Source organism: Malaya genurostris, chromosome 2, assembly GCF_030247185.1.
Source record: "Malaya genurostris strain Urasoe2022 chromosome 2, Malgen_1.1, whole genome shotgun sequence".
NCBI classification, from domain to species: Eukaryota; Metazoa; Arthropoda; class Insecta; order Diptera; family Culicidae; genus Malaya; species Malaya genurostris.
In genome coordinates this window covers 109,022,368-109,039,920 of record NC_080571.1, presented here as the reverse complement: position 1 = coordinate 109,039,920, position 17,553 = coordinate 109,022,368, and the positions used below count along the sequence as shown (strand labels likewise).

The following is a 17,553-nucleotide window of genomic DNA, read 5'->3' as shown; positions in this document are numbered from 1 at the left end:
TTATAAGATCAAATCCAAATGAATATAGAACTAATACGCCATAAACAACATTAATAGTGATCTTCATTTATTCATGTTTAATATTAAATATCTCTTACAATATTTTAATTTCATTCGTAACTCATTATTTAAGCACTTGTATTGCTTTGTGACATTTATAATCTACAGTTGAAATTGTTACTGTTATAATGCGTCGTGGTTATTTGGGATATAAAACTATACTACGATTCATATCAGATGGTTAACCAGAAGTTCTTTATATTTATTTTAATGACCTGTAATTTTTTGTTACTAAAGCATATTATAAAATAAATATATACTATATTGCAACAACAAATCATATTATCTGTTTACAATACTTTGTGCTCATTATAAACCGTGTTTATTAGGCTCTCTGACAGCTCACTTACAACCACAAATGCAAATGAGATTAGTTTGTTTTCATCAGGAAACGAATGCATTAAACACAGTTCAGACGATCAATCAACTTCGGTCGACGTCCAGATTGGTTTATTAATTTTATTTAGCCGAATATTGCTCACGTAGCCGACGTTAAAAAGTTCCGTGAACTTGTCCTTTCATATGAATTGCTTACAATTAATGTTGTTGTTCCGTAATCGTTCCATTCAGATGATAGCCGCTTGATGCTGCGTGTGAATCGCTTTAACATATTGTTTTGTTTTCATCAGGAAACGTGTTGGCCACCAATTTTTCAGTAGGGCCGCCGTTAATTTTTCACCGGGCATAGAAACCTCAATAGTTGAATCTAACACATACCATAAAAAATTAGGTTACCACACACACAAGAGATTTAATATATTTTTTGTTATGCCAGTTGCTATTTTTGTCGTGAATACGACTTACTTTACTATGGGGTGCCTTTTCAAAATTAGCCATATGGAAGAATGGGCAGAACTTAATCGTGAATATCTCGACTTGTATTAATGGTAGCAACATAATTCTTTCACCATTTCATCAAAAATATGATCAGGAATTTAGGATAATATTTTGAACAGTGTGAGATAACCACAAACAACTCAAAAATTAAGTTTTCTCAAAATTTCAAAATAATGCGGAAAACTCTTTACTTTCGCTTGGGTTTTTCGCGCAAGGACGACGATTTTGAGGTAGTCAGGCACATATCTTCAACTGAATGCGTATAAAAGGGGAACCGTGGTGAAAATCGATCATTTCTTTTCGTGCGTTCGATGGGAGCAGACGTCGTGGGAGTTAAACCTTCAACCAGCAGCGACGGAGAGAGCGCCTTATGCGTGGTTAAAACCTCAAACGCTCAGGTAGCAACTTTCATTCGCTTGCTGGCCTTCAAGGTGAGAAGACTGCCATCGCGAGATTTAAACCATCAACCAGCAGCGACGGAGAGAGCGCCTTCTGCGTGGTTAAAACCTCAAACGCTCAGGTAGCAACTTTCATTCGCTTGCTGGCCTTCAAGGCGAGCAGACTGCCATCGCGAGAGTTAAACCTTCAACCAGCAGCGACGGAGAGAGCGCCTTATGCGTGGTTAAAACCTCAAACGCTCAGGTAGCAACTTTCATTCGCTTGCTGGCCTTCAAGGTGAGAAGACTGCCATCGCGAGATTTAAACCATCAACCAGCAGCGACGGAGAGAGCGCCTTCTGCGTGGTTGAAACCTCAAACGCTCAGGTAGCAACTTTCATTCGCTTGCTGGCCTTCAAGGCGAGCAGACTGCCATCGCGAGAGTTAAACCATCAACCAGCAGCGACGGAGAGAGCGCCTTTTGCGTGGTTAAAACCTCAAACGCTCAGGTAGCAACTTTCATTCGCTTGCTGGCCTTCAAGGCGAGCAGACTGCCATCGCGAGAGTTAAACCATCAATCAGCAGCGACGGAGAGAGCGCCTTTTGCGTGGTTAAAACCTCAAACGCTCAGGTAGCAACTTTCATTCGCTTGCTGGCCTTCAAGGCGAGCAGACTGCCATCGCGAGAGTTAAACCATCAACCAGCAGGGACGGAGAGAGCGCCTTTTGCGTGGTTAAAACCTCAAACGCTCAGGTAGCAACTTTCTTTCGCTTGCTGGCCTTCAAGGCGAGCAGACTGCCATCGCGAGAGTTAAACCATCAACCAGCAGCGACGGAGAGAGCGCCTTTTGCGTGGTTAAAACCTCAAACGCTCAGGTAGCAACTTTCATTCGCTTGCTGGCCTTCAAGGTGAGAAGACTGCCATCGCGAGATTTAAACCATCAACCAGCAGCGACGGAGAGAGCGCCTTCTGCGTGGTTAAAACCTCAAACGCTCAGGTAGCAACTTTCATTCGCTTGCTGGCCTTCAAGGCGAGCAGACTGCCATCGCGAGAGTTAAACCTTCAACCAGCAGCGACGGAGAGAGCGCCTTATGCGTGGTTAAAACCTCAAACGCTCAGGTAGCAACTTTCATTCGCTTGCTGGCCTTCAAGGTGAGAAGACTGCCATCGCGAGATTTAAACCATCAACCAGCAGCGACGGAGAGAGCGCCTTCTGCGTGGTTGAAACCTCAAACGCTCAGGTAGCAACTTTCATTCGCTTGCTGGCCTTCAAGGCGAGCAGACTGCCATCGCGAGAGTTAAACCATCAACCAGCAGCGACGGAGAGAGCGCCTTTTGCGTGGTTAAAACCTCAAACGCTCAGGTAGCAACTTTCATTCGCTTGCTGGCCTTCAAGGCGAGCAGACTGCCATCGCGAGAGTTAAACCATCAATCAGCAGCGACGGAGAGAGCGCCTTTTGCGTGGTTAAAACCTCAAACGCTCAGGTAGCAACTTTCATTCGCTTGCTGGCCTTCAAGGCGAGCAGACTGCCATCGCGAGAGTTAAACCATCAACCAGCAGGGACGGAGAGAGCGCCTTTTGCGTGGTTAAAACCTCAAACGCTCAGGTAGCAACTTTCTTTCGCTTGCTGGCCTTCAAGGCGAGCAGACTGCCATCGCGAGAGTTAAACCATCAACCAGCAGCGACGGAGAGAGCGCCTTTTGCGTGGTTAAAACCTCAAACGCTCAGGTAGCAACTTTCATTCGCTTGCTGGCCTTCAAGGCGAGCAGACTGCCATCGCGAGAGTTAAACCATCAACCAGCAGCGACGGAGAGAGCGCCTTTTGCGTGGTTAAAACCTCAAACGCTCAGGTAGCAACTTTCATTCGCTTGCTGGCCTTCAAGGCGAGCAGACTGCCATCGCGAGAGTTAAACCATCAGCGACGGAGAGAGCACCTGCCATCATTTGGTTTTCGGTAGTCATAACGAGAAGTTCAATTTTCAGATTGTAGTTCCACAATATAGGTTTAGAATTCAGAGCCTGCGTGCTGAAACTGGATTCTGGAACTGTATTCCGGAACTAATTTGAGTTTCGAAATTGCAATTCTAGAATTGAAACTGGATTCTGAGTCTGTTATTGGTTCTAAATTTAGTTCTTGAACTCAGGATCCAGTTCTTTATTCCAGACTTCTTCTATTCGGTTCTTTTTAGAACCATAATAATACTCCTAAAGAATTATGCGGAAATTTACTTTACTGTACTCTATAAAACCCATTCTGGTAGTCATGGCGAAAAATCGTCTTCATGTTTTAGAGCTTAGTTCTGGAATATGTGTTTAGTATTCAGAGTCTGCGTGCTGAACTAACTAGGCGCATCGTTTAAATTTCTAGTAATGAAAGAGGGGAAAGTTGCACGATTCAAACAATCGATGAACTACCAATTCGAATTCGGAAGCAAGAATAAAGCGTGTCATATTCGTATTCACGACAACCAGTTATGTCTCTGACATTACACACCCGTACTTTTTTTAATTGAGGTTTCTATGTCCGATGAAAAATGAACGGCGACCATTTTTCACTAGGGTCGGCTTTCAATTTTCACCGGGCATATAAACCTCAATTCTCGGTTGATTTTCAGACGGCCGTAAGAGCAAGTGACAGTTTCTCTTTGTTTACTTTCTCTTCTATTAATTACCAAGCGGTTTACACGTATATCACTTAACTCTTTGCATAGAAAGATGCTCGAATCGTTCGACTTTCAAACAGAACTGTGAAATCCAAGAAAATCTTTTTAAATCACATCACAATAATCGAAAGAGAGAGTGAACAAAGAGAAACTGTCACTTGCTCTTACGGCCTTCTGATAAATCAACCGAGAATTTTCACTCATATTTGAGTTCATTTTACTAAACATTGAGTTCTTTCACCTTAGAATATTCTATTTCACAAATTGTATATTTAACAAGTTTCATAATTTTACAAATTTCATAAATTGTATATTTGACTAAAATGGCGTCAATGTCAGGAAAGGGTCTTCGAATCATCAATGAACAACAAATTTATTCAATATATTCTTTACAAGTGTTTGTATTTGAACAACCCGACGGTTAGATTTTTTTCACTCAAATATTTGAAAACTCAACGCTTACTCTATAGCGCATGAGTAAATGTGAGAGAACTGATAACTTGAGTTAATTTTAATCAAACCAGAACTCAAATCGACCATTCCACGACAAAAGGGTCTAACTGCAAATGACAGTTTCTCTTTGTTTACTTTTTCTTCCACGATTTACCGAACTGATTTTATATTTGACGCTTTACTCTTCGCAAAATTTTCAATGTAAAACTACAAGCTTTCGATTTATATTGGAAAGAGAAATTGCAAGAATGGCTCCGTAATAATCAAAAGAGAATGTAAAAAAGAGAGGCTCTCATTTTGCAATCAGGCCCTTCTGTCGTGGGACTATCGAAATGTTGACAGATTGCTTCACTGTATAGATTTGAGTAGTCGCAACCCAAATTTGGAGTCATATCCAATGAACGTGTATGAAAGTCGTTTCTGATGACACTGTTTTGAAAATTGAAAGGCCTTTTGTTCGAACGATTTGACACTAGGATCATTTCGGTTTATAAACGGCGCACGAACTTTTTAATTTTTTGAATCCGGTTTCGGTTCCGAAGTGTTTAGACAGTATAATAAATTCAACTGTATTGATTTAAGTATTAAGAATCATGGATCTTACAGACGAAACGTTAGACATATTATTTCGAATGATTTAGGGTTGCTAATTAAAAAGCAGTGATTTGATCGTTAAACAAATTAATATAATGGCATAGCGCATGTAAAATTCCTGTTTATTAAATAAATAGTTGTGTTAGATTATGTGTGAAACCGAGGGATCAATCCTGTTGGACCAGGAGATTGCGCACCGATTGCAAAATGAGCATCCTGAGCAGTTCAACACTCTTGTTAGAATGCACCTGTCGTTCGAACTCGATTTGAATACTGATACTGAGTAAATGATACGAGAGTAGAACATTGAAGCATAACATCTAATATTTGGATAATAATTTCAGGAACGATCCAGCAGTAATTGAGAAAATGAAAAACAAGAAATGGAAAGGCTTTCATAAAAAGGCTAAGTCATGCGCTTCCACTAAATCTACTTCACCGGAAGCGGTCAAAACTGTACTTACCAAACAGAACATTCGTGATGTGCAACAGCTGATCCAATTTCTCATACAGGATAAAAGTATTAGCGCTCAATGCACTAGCGTTGCGTGTTTAATTGCATTATCTAATTTTACAGATGTAACACAGGAAGGTATTTTTCGAAAGACAGGTTCGCTCAGTCGACAAACCGAACTGAAGAACGCTTTAGTTCAAGGTATTCCTATATGCCTCGAAAATGGAGACTTCACAGCCCATGATTGTGCTAGCGTTCTGAAGAGTTTCCTAGCGGATCTCTCTGAACCTCTACTGACAGAGTTGTACTATTCGGCATACTGTCAGGTGGCGGAATTTTGCCATTCCAAAGATTGCGTTACAGTTCGCGAGGATCGGTTGCTGAATGCGATTCAGCTTTTGTTTCTATTACTGCCGAAGGAGAACAGTACACTACTGCAATGCATTATCGACATGCTGCACACCACTATCCAGCACGAAGCAATGAACAAAATGTCTGCTGATAATCTAGCCACGTTGTTCACACCTCATCTGATATGCCCCCGTAAGCTCTCTCCAGAAGGTCTGCACGCAACAGCCCAGCAGATGTGCAGTATTATAAGTTTTATGATCAAAACGGGACCGAGATTATTTCATATTCCACCGAAGCTAGCGACAGACATACGTGCATTCTATGCTGAGCGGAAACGTCGTAAGACGATGTCACCAGATCACATACTGAACGAATCGATTACTTCGGATTCGGTTGCCAATACGGTTTACACATTCGTGGATCGTGAAAAAACCGCCGAAGCTCACAGTATGAACTCGACCGACACCGCACTGGCACAACTGTATGCGCACATCCAAAGTCTCCCGGAATCATCTCGGAAGAAAAAACTGATCAAACAGTTCAACCGGGAAAATGGTCACGGAACGCCGTTACAAGTGTTAATGTTAAGGGAAAAAAATTCCGGAGGTTCGACTGCGAAGGCACCCAAATCGATTGGTGATTCTATCAAGAGACACATCTTTCACAAAGGAATGATATCGAAAACTCCGAAGCGGAACAGTCAAACTCCGGTGTGCTTCCAGGTAAACGTTTTTCAATGCATGCTCAAATCGTTATTAATATAACTTTGTAACTTCTTTTTCCATATCATTCACCATCATTGTTGCTAACGCATGCATAATTTCACATTATTTATTGCTTTTGCATTGAACGAATGAATCAGACTCCAAACGGAGCAGTTTCTCACATCCCGAAGCAACGGGTGCTATTTCAGACACCAGTTTCCTCGGCATCCAACTCTCCAATGGTGCTAGCGAAGCGTTGTTCGACGATCTCTAGCTCATCATCTTCGTCTTCTGAAACGGGACTTACCACATCCCGGTCATGTTCTTCTTCACCAAACCGAAGAAGTACCAGCAGCAGCACTTCTGCTGCAACCATGCAATCGAACCGACACGAAACAAAGCGAACCGTAGAATTTGTCGATAGTGAAGAGACGGACATAAAAAGGACTCGATTCGAATCGGTAGATGGGGAAGAGGAACCACTGCCTCCCGAAGACGACGATGATTTCGTTGAACAGGAAGGTGACGACATCGGAGGCTGTGATGACGAAGTTCATGAAAACATCATACTAGAGGAAGGCAGAACGCTCAGTGACAACGAAGAAGATCGATATTGTTCACCGAATCTAAGTGACAGTAGATCGAAATATAAATCCGAACCCAATTTGAGCACCATAATGACCGAACAACCATCGGCACAAGCGGCCACTGGCAAAGAGAGAAAAATTTCTTTTCTCAAGAATAAACTAATCAAAGGTGTTTCGATGGGAAATTTGCGGTTACCCTTTGGCCAGGAGAGCCGTACGGCCAAGAAATCGTCGTCCTCAACGTCTCTGCTGAAATGTTGCTTTGAAGATAACCTCAAAAGTGCCAAAAAATCTATGGAAACCTGCTCCATGTCCGGTTCAGTTGGTTCTGTTGTTTCTCCGGATTGTCGTTTGATGGCTTTATCGACGATTCTCGGTAAAACTGGTCAAACTAGACACGGACAGGAGGAGTACGATTTGGTCAACATGGTGAACGAAAACAACGCAAATCTAGATGCGAACGGTTGGAGTCACGGTTGTTTAACAAGCACTCCGGCGCTGAGCGGACGCGAATCTATGTCACCGATCACCAAATCCACCCAGCGGATGCCGAAATCAATGCAGGTCGGTAACAGCTTTTGCAATGTTCAATTCATCACACGTCATTCCATTCATTGTGTGAACAAAATTTTCCGATCATTTCAATTAAATCTTATTCAAAGGCAGTTTAATGGGAGCTGTAAAAACCATTTTGGAAGTATCCGTTTTCGAATTTACCAAACTCAACAAAAAAAAAGTATAAATTTTCGTTTGTTAATCCAATAGATAAGAAAAGTTTCACCTTATTCGTTTTGTATTGGCTAAATTGATCCAGCCAAACACTCATTTATTTAACCAAATTTTCAAACTTCACCCATCAGGAATCTATCATGACACCAAGGTCTCGCAAACCGGTAATGCTCCTGGCGGGCCTGAACGTGGGAGAGCAGCAACAGTCTTCGTACGCAAATCAAAACAGCTTCTCCAGTCTACGTGAAGAAGATGAAGATGATGCTGCCGAAATAGCGATTGCCACATTCCAGACACATGCCGGCGAGAACTCTACCCAGCCCGATCCCTGTTCACGGACGGGAAGCCTTAGGACTAGGCAATTGAACGATACTGGAATACCGGCGTTTCCAAGCGAACGGTCTGCAGTGGCCGAATCTGGCTTATCCATGGTTGACGGTGCCGTCAATGTAGGAAACAACGGCGCTGATGAACAATCAACTTCTCTAACCAGTACGTTTAGGTAAGTATTGGCATTGATTGATGTTCCTTCAGGAATGATAGTATGTCACTTCGATTGATTGCAGAGATTATTTGTTAAGCCGTAGTGTGATGACCGACGATAGCCCAGCGGATTTGTCATTCTCAAGTCAGCCTGACGACTACGACTCCAGTGCCGAGTTAGACCATCTGAGTGAGTCAAAAATGAGCGAAAGTCTACTGTTTTGTATGAATGGAAATAAACCTACGGAGGGAAATTACGACAAAAATCTGGTCAAACTACGACATCGTAATGTACATCAGGTTACTTCCGACCCATCATCTCGAGAAGAAAATATCTCCTCGAATCAGTTCCCAATAAGCAGTGGAACAGAATTGGACGAAACATCTCTTTAAAGAGCTGCGATGCATAACCGGAAATTGGTTCAATCAATTTCACTTTATCTTACAATATTGCAGTTAATCAAACCATCAATAAACATATTTTTGTTGGAAAAAGAAAGTAGACCTATAATAAACCTTAGCGATACATCGAAACGTAGTTTCTGCTAAAAATGTATAATATGAAAAACAGTTTCCTGCCTAAAATTCGTCTTGTGTTAGTTCAGAGTTCATGTTTAGACCTCGTTCTTTTAGGGCTTTCGATATCAGTCGATGCTTCTCCTGTTTGGCTTCTTGTTCTCGTCGTTGTGCATCCAAGATATCATCAACAGAGATTTCTTTAAGAGGAAGATTATTTTCCTTTTCTCTGTCCTGTAAATAATTTTAAAAATAATAAGATTGAAATGGTTGGTTGAAATTTTTACGTACAATTTCGCCTAGTAGTACAACGTTTTCACCCCGTATTATGAATACGCCACGTTGAATATCACCATACTCGTTCCCAACGTGTATTCGCTCAATAGTACGGTGCAAAACTAGGTTGGCAAATTGATCGACACTGCGTAAGTATCCTATTAATGTCCGACCATCCCTTAATAAAACCATCAATTTCTCTACAAAAATATGCATTATCCTAAGGGTTTGTACAGAAATTTTATTTCTAAATCTTACTATCCACTTCATCCAGTAGATGTGCTGTGCCAAAAAGTGGATTTTCCATGTTCAACTTGCAACTTGAAACGAATTTAACAGGATAACAAACAATAAATTACAATAAAACGAGTATACTAATCACAAACGAACAAAACCCTAGACCGAACCGGTAAATGTAAACAAAATTTGACATTTCATTCCGAAAAATTTCCTGAATAGGCTTTCTGTCCAATGTTAAATAGTTCGACTGTTTTCAAAGAAGGGCGAATCTTCCACACGCAGAGAAATTGAGCATGCTTAAAATAACAAAACAATTTGATTTATATTCATTTCAAGCTAGAATATGATTGTTACAAACCAATTTCTCCCTTCAACAAAAAAAAAACGATCTCTGTTTGATTTGAATCAAAATTTTGGTCCAACCAAACCAAAAATTTATTTGTTCCGGCTGAGTTTATTGTTGAAATAAAATAACATTCTTTTACATGTCAACCAAAGTTGAGTTAATGTTATCGGTAATGTCCTCGTTGACTCAATCCTGCTATACCTTCACATCAAGAAAAAAATTGGTTCAATTTCTCTATGATATTATTTGTGTAATGATACAATTAAGTTTACTGTTTAAATGAACCGCGTTAGTTTTATTTCATATAAACCAGAACATTTTTTTCTCGCGCGTATAAACCACAGCATTATTGTCTCCCACGGAAGAAGTTTGTACGCGTTTCATAAGTAAAATTTGATCTGCTTCTTCCATTTCCTAGGGGGTTTCCAACAATATAAGTGTATGTATTGATGATTAAGTATATTTTACAAATTTGCATAACATTACATAACACATTTTCTTTACAAAAATATTTGATGCAGGTTCTCTGTTTTGGTCAGACTGAAGGAGCACCGAATCGTTTGGATGCTATAAAAATAAAAAAAACAGGGCTTTACAGCGGTATGTGAATAATTCGATCGTGTAAAAACGGGAATGAGTAAAATTGATTATCATATTTTGTAGTTTCAAGCAGCAATATTTTCTATATCAAACAAGATTTTCTTTTGTCACTATTTTAACAAAAAAATCGTTGCGTGAAACCTAAATTTGGTTACATTTACAATTTTTTTTCTCTGCGAGCAGAAGCAAAAAATCGAGTTTCTCTTTCATACGAATAAATCAACGAAACCATATTATCTGGATGTCTTCAGCTCTCACATTTTACAAACAAATTGTAAGTAACATACTTTTTTGCGAGCATGGCACCCTTAGACGAGTCCGCATCAAATCTTGTCAAATCCGTGCGCGCCTAAACAGCACACAAAAAATAATGTTCACACTAAAATTTTTTAGCTGAGTCTCGGCAAAAAAATTTCAAGATCCGCAGAGCCGAGTAATCAGCAATCATTTCGGCAAAAATTAAAATTACTGAAAATCTCAAATTTGACAAACGTCAAAGCAGAGAAATTGAGCATGCTTAAAATAACAAAACAATTTGATTTATATTCATTTCAAGCTAGAATATGATTGTTACAAAACAATTTCTCCCTTCAACAAAAACAACGATCTCTGTTTGATTTGAATCAAAATTTTGGTCCAACCAAACCAAAAATTTATTTGTTCCGGCTGAGTTTATTGTTGAAATAAAATAACATTCTTTTACATGTCAACCAAAGTTGAGTTAATGTTATCGGTAATGTCCTCGTTGACTCAATCCTGCTATATCTTCACATCAAGAAAAAATTTGGTTCAATTTCTCTATGATATTATTTGTGTAATGATACAATTAAGTTTACTGTTTAAATGAACCGCGTTAGTTTTATTTCATATAAACCAGAACATTTTTTTTTCTCGCGCGTATAAACCACAGCATTATTGTCTCCCACGGAAGAAGTTTGTACGCGTTTCATAAGTAAAATTTGATCTGCTTCTTCCATTTCCTAGGGGGTTTCCAACAATATAAGTGTACTGTATTGATGATTAAGTATATTTTACAAATTTGCATAACATTACATAACACATTTTCTTTACAAAAAATATTTGATGCAGGTTCTCTGTTTTGGTCAGACTGAAGGAGCACCGAATCGTTTGGATGCTATAAAAATAAAAAACAGGGCTTTACAGCGGTATGTGAATAATTCGATCGTGTAAAAACGGGAATGAGTAAAATTGATTATCATATTTTGTAGTTTCAAGCAGCAATATTTTCTATATCAAACAAGATTTTCTTTTGTCACTATTTTAACAAATAATCGTTGCGTGAAACCTAAATTTGGTTATATTTACAATTTTTTTTCTCTGCGAGCAGAAGCAAAAAAATCGAGTTTCTCTTTCATACGAATAAATCAACGAAACCATATTATCTGGATGTCTTCAGCTCTCACATTTTACAAACAAATTGTAAGTAACATACTTTTTTGCGAGCATGGCACCCTCAGACGAGTCCGCATCAAATCTTGTCAAATCCGTGCGCGCCTAAACAGCACACAAAAAATAATGTTCACACTAAAATTTTTTAGCTGAGTCTCGGCAAAAAAATTTCAAGATCCGCAGAGCCGAGTAATCAGCAATCATTTCGGCAAAAATTAAAATTACTGAAAATCTCAAATTTGACAAACGTCAAACATTGCCGAAATCGTCAGAAAAAGATTTATTGTTTGTTCAGTAAAACTTTCACTGAATATTCGGCAAAGCAATGAAATTTAAAAAAAATCGAGTCAGCAGTAATTAGTAATTATCCTATTGATTTGGCTTGTGATTGATCAACGTTATACACACGCCATGTAGGGTCAAAATATCATTTTATTTGCACTTAAAGGAGGTTTAAGATTTTTTTGCAAATAGAGTTAAAGTCTCTATCTGAAAACAAGTGGCACAAAAAATAAATAAAATTAAGTTGATACCTATGGTAGAGTAATCTAGCCACAAGAGAGAACAATAATAAAAAAATACATCGTGAAACAAATATTATAATAATTGAATTACTAAGTAATCCAGATACAACTCAAATAATATTGTAAACAATAATTATATTGGTTTACTAAATGACGCAATATAGTTTTAGCATATTTATAGATTGTAGTCTAATTTCTATAAAACAACGGTAATTATTGCGATACAGACAAACTTCAATCTAAGTAGTCTAAAACAAAAAAAAAGAGGATTGACTCGACGAATTTCATGAAGAACGGGTGCATTTTCCTCCTGAAAATTTAAAGGATGAACAAAGATAGCAGAATTCCAAAAAAAAATCACGAAAATACCGCATACTTTAAAAGCCATGCAAAGAGTATTAAATGCTGACAGTATTTCCGATTCGATGCGGATTACTACTTTTCTACAAACTAAAGATCAGTCTCCTTCACCAATTTCTCAGACATCCCTGTTAACTGCGGCTTTTCCGGATGCGGACGCTTTGAGCCAAGGTGGAAGTATGAAAATAAAGAAAGGTTTTAGTATATTTATTTTAAACTTCCAACATAATGTTGCATATACGGTATTGTTCGATTTGAACGAACTTTGATCCATTTAACTATTCCTTGCATTGGGTTAGTTTATCGTAATCCCCCTAAATTTTGTATCGAGCACGGAAGCGAAAACGTAACGCGGCGTACTGAATTTAGGCAACAGCTAGCGCATATTCCGAAATCTCGGCAAACGTATCTGCTGATGTCGGCATATCTGTTGTTTACTGATAAATTCAGCAAGCAATTATGTCAAACTTGCGTATTGATTACTGAGTAATCAGCAAATTAACGTGTTGCCGTTCTGTTTCGACATTTTATTATGAGAAATGGTTTTAAGTGTGTTGGTTAATTTAAGAAGATCGTTGGTAAATTTAGTTGGCTCTATTTTGCAGATAGTAAAAACTATTAGCTTATGAACTGAAATACTTTAATTTCGAGAGTAGTTCTTCATTGAGTGTAAAACACTAGAATGATAGTGTGCTCATATTAATGTATAAAATAGCTTTTAAAATCGGCTGCATATATTGATGGGGAAATGAAAGTCGGAGATTGGATTCTTACCCAACCGAAAGGATTGCAATATTTAGCACTATTCAATAAGCTCTCAGGAGTTGATGAAGGAGAAATGATCTTCTCTCGTCTAGTACTGTCGCTACATGGAGAAAAAAGCAGTAGATTCATCATCTCCCGAGTTTCGATGCGATACGAAATAGTTAAGTATGTTTAATAACAACAACATACACTCACCTGAAAATATCTTCATTCGGTAATGTCTCCTAACCTTTGCACATTGTGCATTTCGAAGATAAAATAACCCAGTGAATTTTGTCGAGCCGCAGCGTGCCAATTATTGAAGACATATATGTAATAAACAATACTGCAATGCCAAGAGAACAGTTGAGAAAGGCATAAAACCGTTTATGAAACTCTATAACACGTAATGGAACTGGCTTCTACTTGGTTCATAAGTTCATAGCTTATGAAACTCTATATGCATTTTCCGCAATGCATGATTATGAGACAAAAATGTTTTTACCGCAGTGTAAGATTGAACCTACAACAAACTTTGACTTCGGCTCGCACACATTTTAATTTCGTGTATGAATAGATTTGTGCACAGCTCACTTACAATCACAAATGCAAATGGGATTGGTTTGTTTTTATCAGGAAACGCATGCATTAAGCACGATTCAGATGATCAATCAACTTCGGTCGACGTTAAGATTAATTTATTATTTTTTTAGCCAAATGTTGCTCACGTACCCGACGTTGAAATGTTCCGTGAACTTGATGTAGTGTCCCTTCATATGAATTGCTTACAATTAATGTTTTTGTTCCGTAACCGTTCCATGCCGGCGATAGTCGCCTGATGCGGCGTGTGAATCGCTTTTACATATTGTTTTGTTTTCATCAGGAAACGTAGGGTAACAGAGGTATTTTGGCCCACTTTAGGATTGATTTTATTTTGGCCCACTTTGTACAAATATCCACCAAATGTTGTGATATCTTTGAAAACCCTTCCGCAATAGGTAATTTAATATGATAGGCATCAAATTGATGCAACATGGGGTTCTTAACATGGATAAAATCCGATAAAATCGATAAAGTTTGTTAGGTGGGCCAAAATATATGAAGTGGCCAAAATACCTCTGTTACCCTATTGGTCACCAATTTTTCAGTAGGGCCGCCGTTCATTTTTCACCGTGCATAGAAACCTCAACAAGATTATACCAAAGACATCATATTAACAAGATATCCAGCTCTCACATTTCCCGAACAAATCTTTGGCCACATCCTTTTTGCGAGCATGGCGCCCTCAGGTGAGTCCGCATCGAATCTCGTGCATAGAAGTAGGGGAGAGAAATGTCAAATTCGTACGCGCCAAAATAGCAGCACCGCGCACCCAAACAATTGACATGACATGTTGAATGAGACGCCGTGCGAAGGCGTTGCCGAACTGAAGATTGATTTCGCTCCAAGCTGACAGGGTCTGATCAAATAGCAATAATAATACCCCTAAGTCCCATATAAACGAATCGCCAATGTTTGGTTCACAGCATGAACAAGTAAGCCTAGCAAATATCTCCCTTTCGTTGCGATAGTGTGAAAATGTGAAAGGAGATCGTTTCTGGCAACGCTTTATGCTAGTTGCTACGGTGCAAAACAAACTTGTTTGTTTATCGTTGCTGTATTAAACTGCAACAATCAATCTAAATATCGCCGGCTAATAAACCGAGAAGCCTTCGAAATGGTGAGAAGTTGCTTAGTAGAGGGATGTGACACACGAACAGGGTCGTCCGAAATTTCGCTCCATAGTTTTCCTAAGGATCAAAATATGTAAGTAATATGTTTACATATTTTTCACTATAATAAACAGTAACTATAGTGAACTTGTTCTTACCCTTCAGTGTTGCTAGTTTTATAGAAAATTCGTTAAAGTACATTGTCACTCTGACAGTGTATCATGACAATGTACCGCACGATGCAAAATGTGTCCTTGAAAATTTGTCGGAGTACTCCGTATTATAATTTGTATTTGGTCTGATTATACCCTGCAACTCAGATGTTTTTCAAAGAAGGGCGAATTTAACATTGAAAGCCAATGGAGAAATACATTGATGAATGTTTTGACTATTTAGAAATTACCGTATATCGTATATTCTTAGAATTTTTGATAAATCGATGAACTGTTGGTTTATCTTTAAAAGGAATGAAATTTATTCCACTTTTCCTTTATATCAACTGAATAGATCAACATAAAAATGATTTCGCACTCTTTTGATTTGTTTACTTCTATGCTCACTGTGTGAATTGCGAAGTTACTCCACGCTAATTTTTCGTGAAATGGGCAAGTTTCTGCGACTAAGACAAATCTGCGGGTAATTTTATTCTTTCGTTTACTATTTCGGGTAGTAAAAAGATCGGAATCCATCTAAAATATCGAAAATAAATAGTTTCGCCCTGTTTGTTGGCAAGGGACACGAAGGGCGAAACTTACGTAAACAAATGAATTGATAATTTCGCCCATTACATTTTTTTTTATTACTAAGATTGAGAATTTTGTAGAATCCGAAAGTTTAGGCAAAATTTTAGGATTGTGAAACATTTATTCGAACGAGAGAGAAACTCGATTTGTTTACTTTAGTAAGATTCGTCTTTCTTTGTAATACAGCTGAATTGAGGTTTCTATTCCCGGTAAAAATTGAACGACTACCCCAGCGGGAAATTTCCGGCCAATATATTTCTTGATGAAAACAAAACAATATTCATGAGCGATTCACTCGTGACACCAGTCAACTATCACCGACTTCTACACACTTAAATTTTATAGCTGAGTCTTGGCAAAAATATGCCGAGATTCGCACAGCCGAGTAATTAGCAATCATCTCGGCAAAAATGAAATTACTGAGCGTCTCGGCATCCTCAAATTTGACAAACGTCAAATATTGCCGAAACCGTCAGCATAAGATTTACTGTTTGCTCAGTGAAACGTTCACTGAATATTCGGCAATCCAATAAAACAAAAAAATTTCGTTCAGTTTGCTGGAATGGTTTGTTGTTGTTTTTTCTCTTGCAAATATAGTGTGAAAATTAAGAGTTACCTTTTCATAGAAATAAAATTTGTTGTTATTCTACGTGAAGTAGAAACAAATACAAATTATAATACGGAGTACTCCGACAAATTTTCAAGGACACATTTTGCATCGTGCGGTACATTGTCATGATACACTGTCAGAGTGACAATGTACTTTAACGAATTTTCTGTAAAACTAGCAACACTGAAGGATAAGAACAAGTTCACTATAGTTACTGTTTATTATAGTGAAAAATATGTAAACATATTACTTACATATTTTGATCCTTAGGAAAACTATGGAGCGAAATTTCGGACGACCCTGTTCGTGTGTCACATCCCTCTACTAAGCAACTTTTCACCATTTCGAAAGCTTCTCGGTTTATTAGCCGGCGATATTTAGACTGATTGTTGCAGTTTAATACAGCAACGATAAACAAACAAGTTTGTTTTGCACGTAGCAACTAGCATAAAGCGTTGCCAGAAACGATCTCCTTTCACATTTTCACGCTATCACAACGAAAGGGAGATATTTGCTAGGCTTACTTGTTCATGCTGTGAACCAAACATTGGCGATTCGTTTATATGGGACTTAGGGGTATTATTATTTGTATTTGGTAGAAATATTGTGCAGGTATGTAGTGTTAGTTTAAAAAAGTGGAAAAAACTTCTCTCCAGAAATTCTCCAGTAAAACTAGTCCAACGGGGCTCCAACTCCTCATATTAAAAATGGCTCAACAATGGACCTCTGTCTGCCGGGTTTGTTGAAAAAAAAAATGGCATTCGGTACAACGGTCTGTTTCAAAATCGGCAAACGAAGGTCCCGTGTTGGCCTCCCGTTGAACGATTGATTGGACTTCCATTGGACCAATGATCCTACGTATTGGACCAATGAAGGACCACCGTTGAACGTTTTTTTCTAAGAGGGATGCCATAACAAAGCACGCTACCCATTTTTTACGATCAAGTCAAAATTTGAGTAGATACACTGAGCAAAATACCATAGTAACCGTAGCCTGTTTTCCATCGTCATTTCAACTATATGCTTAAATAGTAGCAACAATCATGATATATGACTATTCACCATCTGTATTGTATAAATTACTAGACAACCAAGACTACGACTTGACTAAACTATTTGTATTAATGACTTTTCTGGCATAGTCATCCTGACAATGGTAGTCATCTCAAATATAAAAAC

At 38.5% G+C, this 17,553-nt stretch overlaps 2 protein-coding genes across 2 annotated transcripts; one reads left to right on the top strand and one right to left on the bottom strand.

Annotated features, from left to right (window-relative positions):
• The first annotated feature begins 4,859 nt into the window (after positions 1-4,859).
• Positions 4,860-8,827, top strand: LOC131430446 (serine-rich adhesin for platelets). The gene is made up of 6 exons (XM_058595451.1): positions 4,860-5,268; positions 5,330-5,505; positions 5,563-6,512; positions 6,653-7,645; positions 7,942-8,312; positions 8,377-8,827. The coding sequence occupies exons 1-6, from the start codon at positions 5,135-5,137 to the stop codon at positions 8,684-8,686; spliced, it is 2,934 nt and encodes a 977-aa protein (XP_058451434.1). The 5' UTR covers positions 4,860-5,134; the 3' UTR covers positions 8,687-8,827.
• LOC131430447 (U6 snRNA-associated Sm-like protein LSm1) lies at positions 8,774-9,494 on the bottom strand. The gene is made up of 3 exons (XM_058595452.1): positions 9,344-9,494; positions 9,101-9,285; positions 8,774-9,043 (listed from the first exon to the last, which is right to left on the bottom strand). Exons 1-3 carry the CDS (start codon positions 9,390-9,392, stop codon positions 8,873-8,875), a joined length of 405 nt encoding a protein of 134 aa, XP_058451435.1. The 5' UTR covers positions 9,393-9,494; the 3' UTR covers positions 8,774-8,872.
• Between the last annotated feature and the right edge of the window lie 8,059 nt (positions 9,495-17,553).

Excerpts from the sequence above, each read along its gene's own strand:
- LOC131430447 (XM_058595452.1), bottom strand. The coding sequence starts at position 9,392 with ATGGAAAATCCACTTTTTGGCACAGCACATCTACTGGATGAAGTGGAT. Across the intron at positions 9,286-9,343 it reads TCTACTGGATGAAGTGGATA|AGAAATTGATGGTTTTATTA; the intron begins GTAAGATTTAGA and ends ATATTTTTGTAG. Across the intron at positions 9,044-9,100 it reads TTGTACTACTAGGCGAAATT|GACAGAGAAAAGGAAAATAA; the intron begins GTACGTAAAAAT and ends AATTATTTACAG.
- LOC131430446 (XM_058595451.1), top strand. The coding sequence starts at position 5,135 with ATGTGTGAAACCGAGGGATCAATCCTGTTGGACCAGGAGATTGCGCAC. Across the intron at positions 5,269-5,329 it reads GATTTGAATACTGATACTGA|GAACGATCCAGCAGTAATTG; the intron begins GTAAATGATACG and ends TAATAATTTCAG. Across the intron at positions 6,513-6,652 it reads AAACTCCGGTGTGCTTCCAG|ACTCCAAACGGAGCAGTTTC; the intron begins GTAAACGTTTTT and ends CGAATGAATCAG.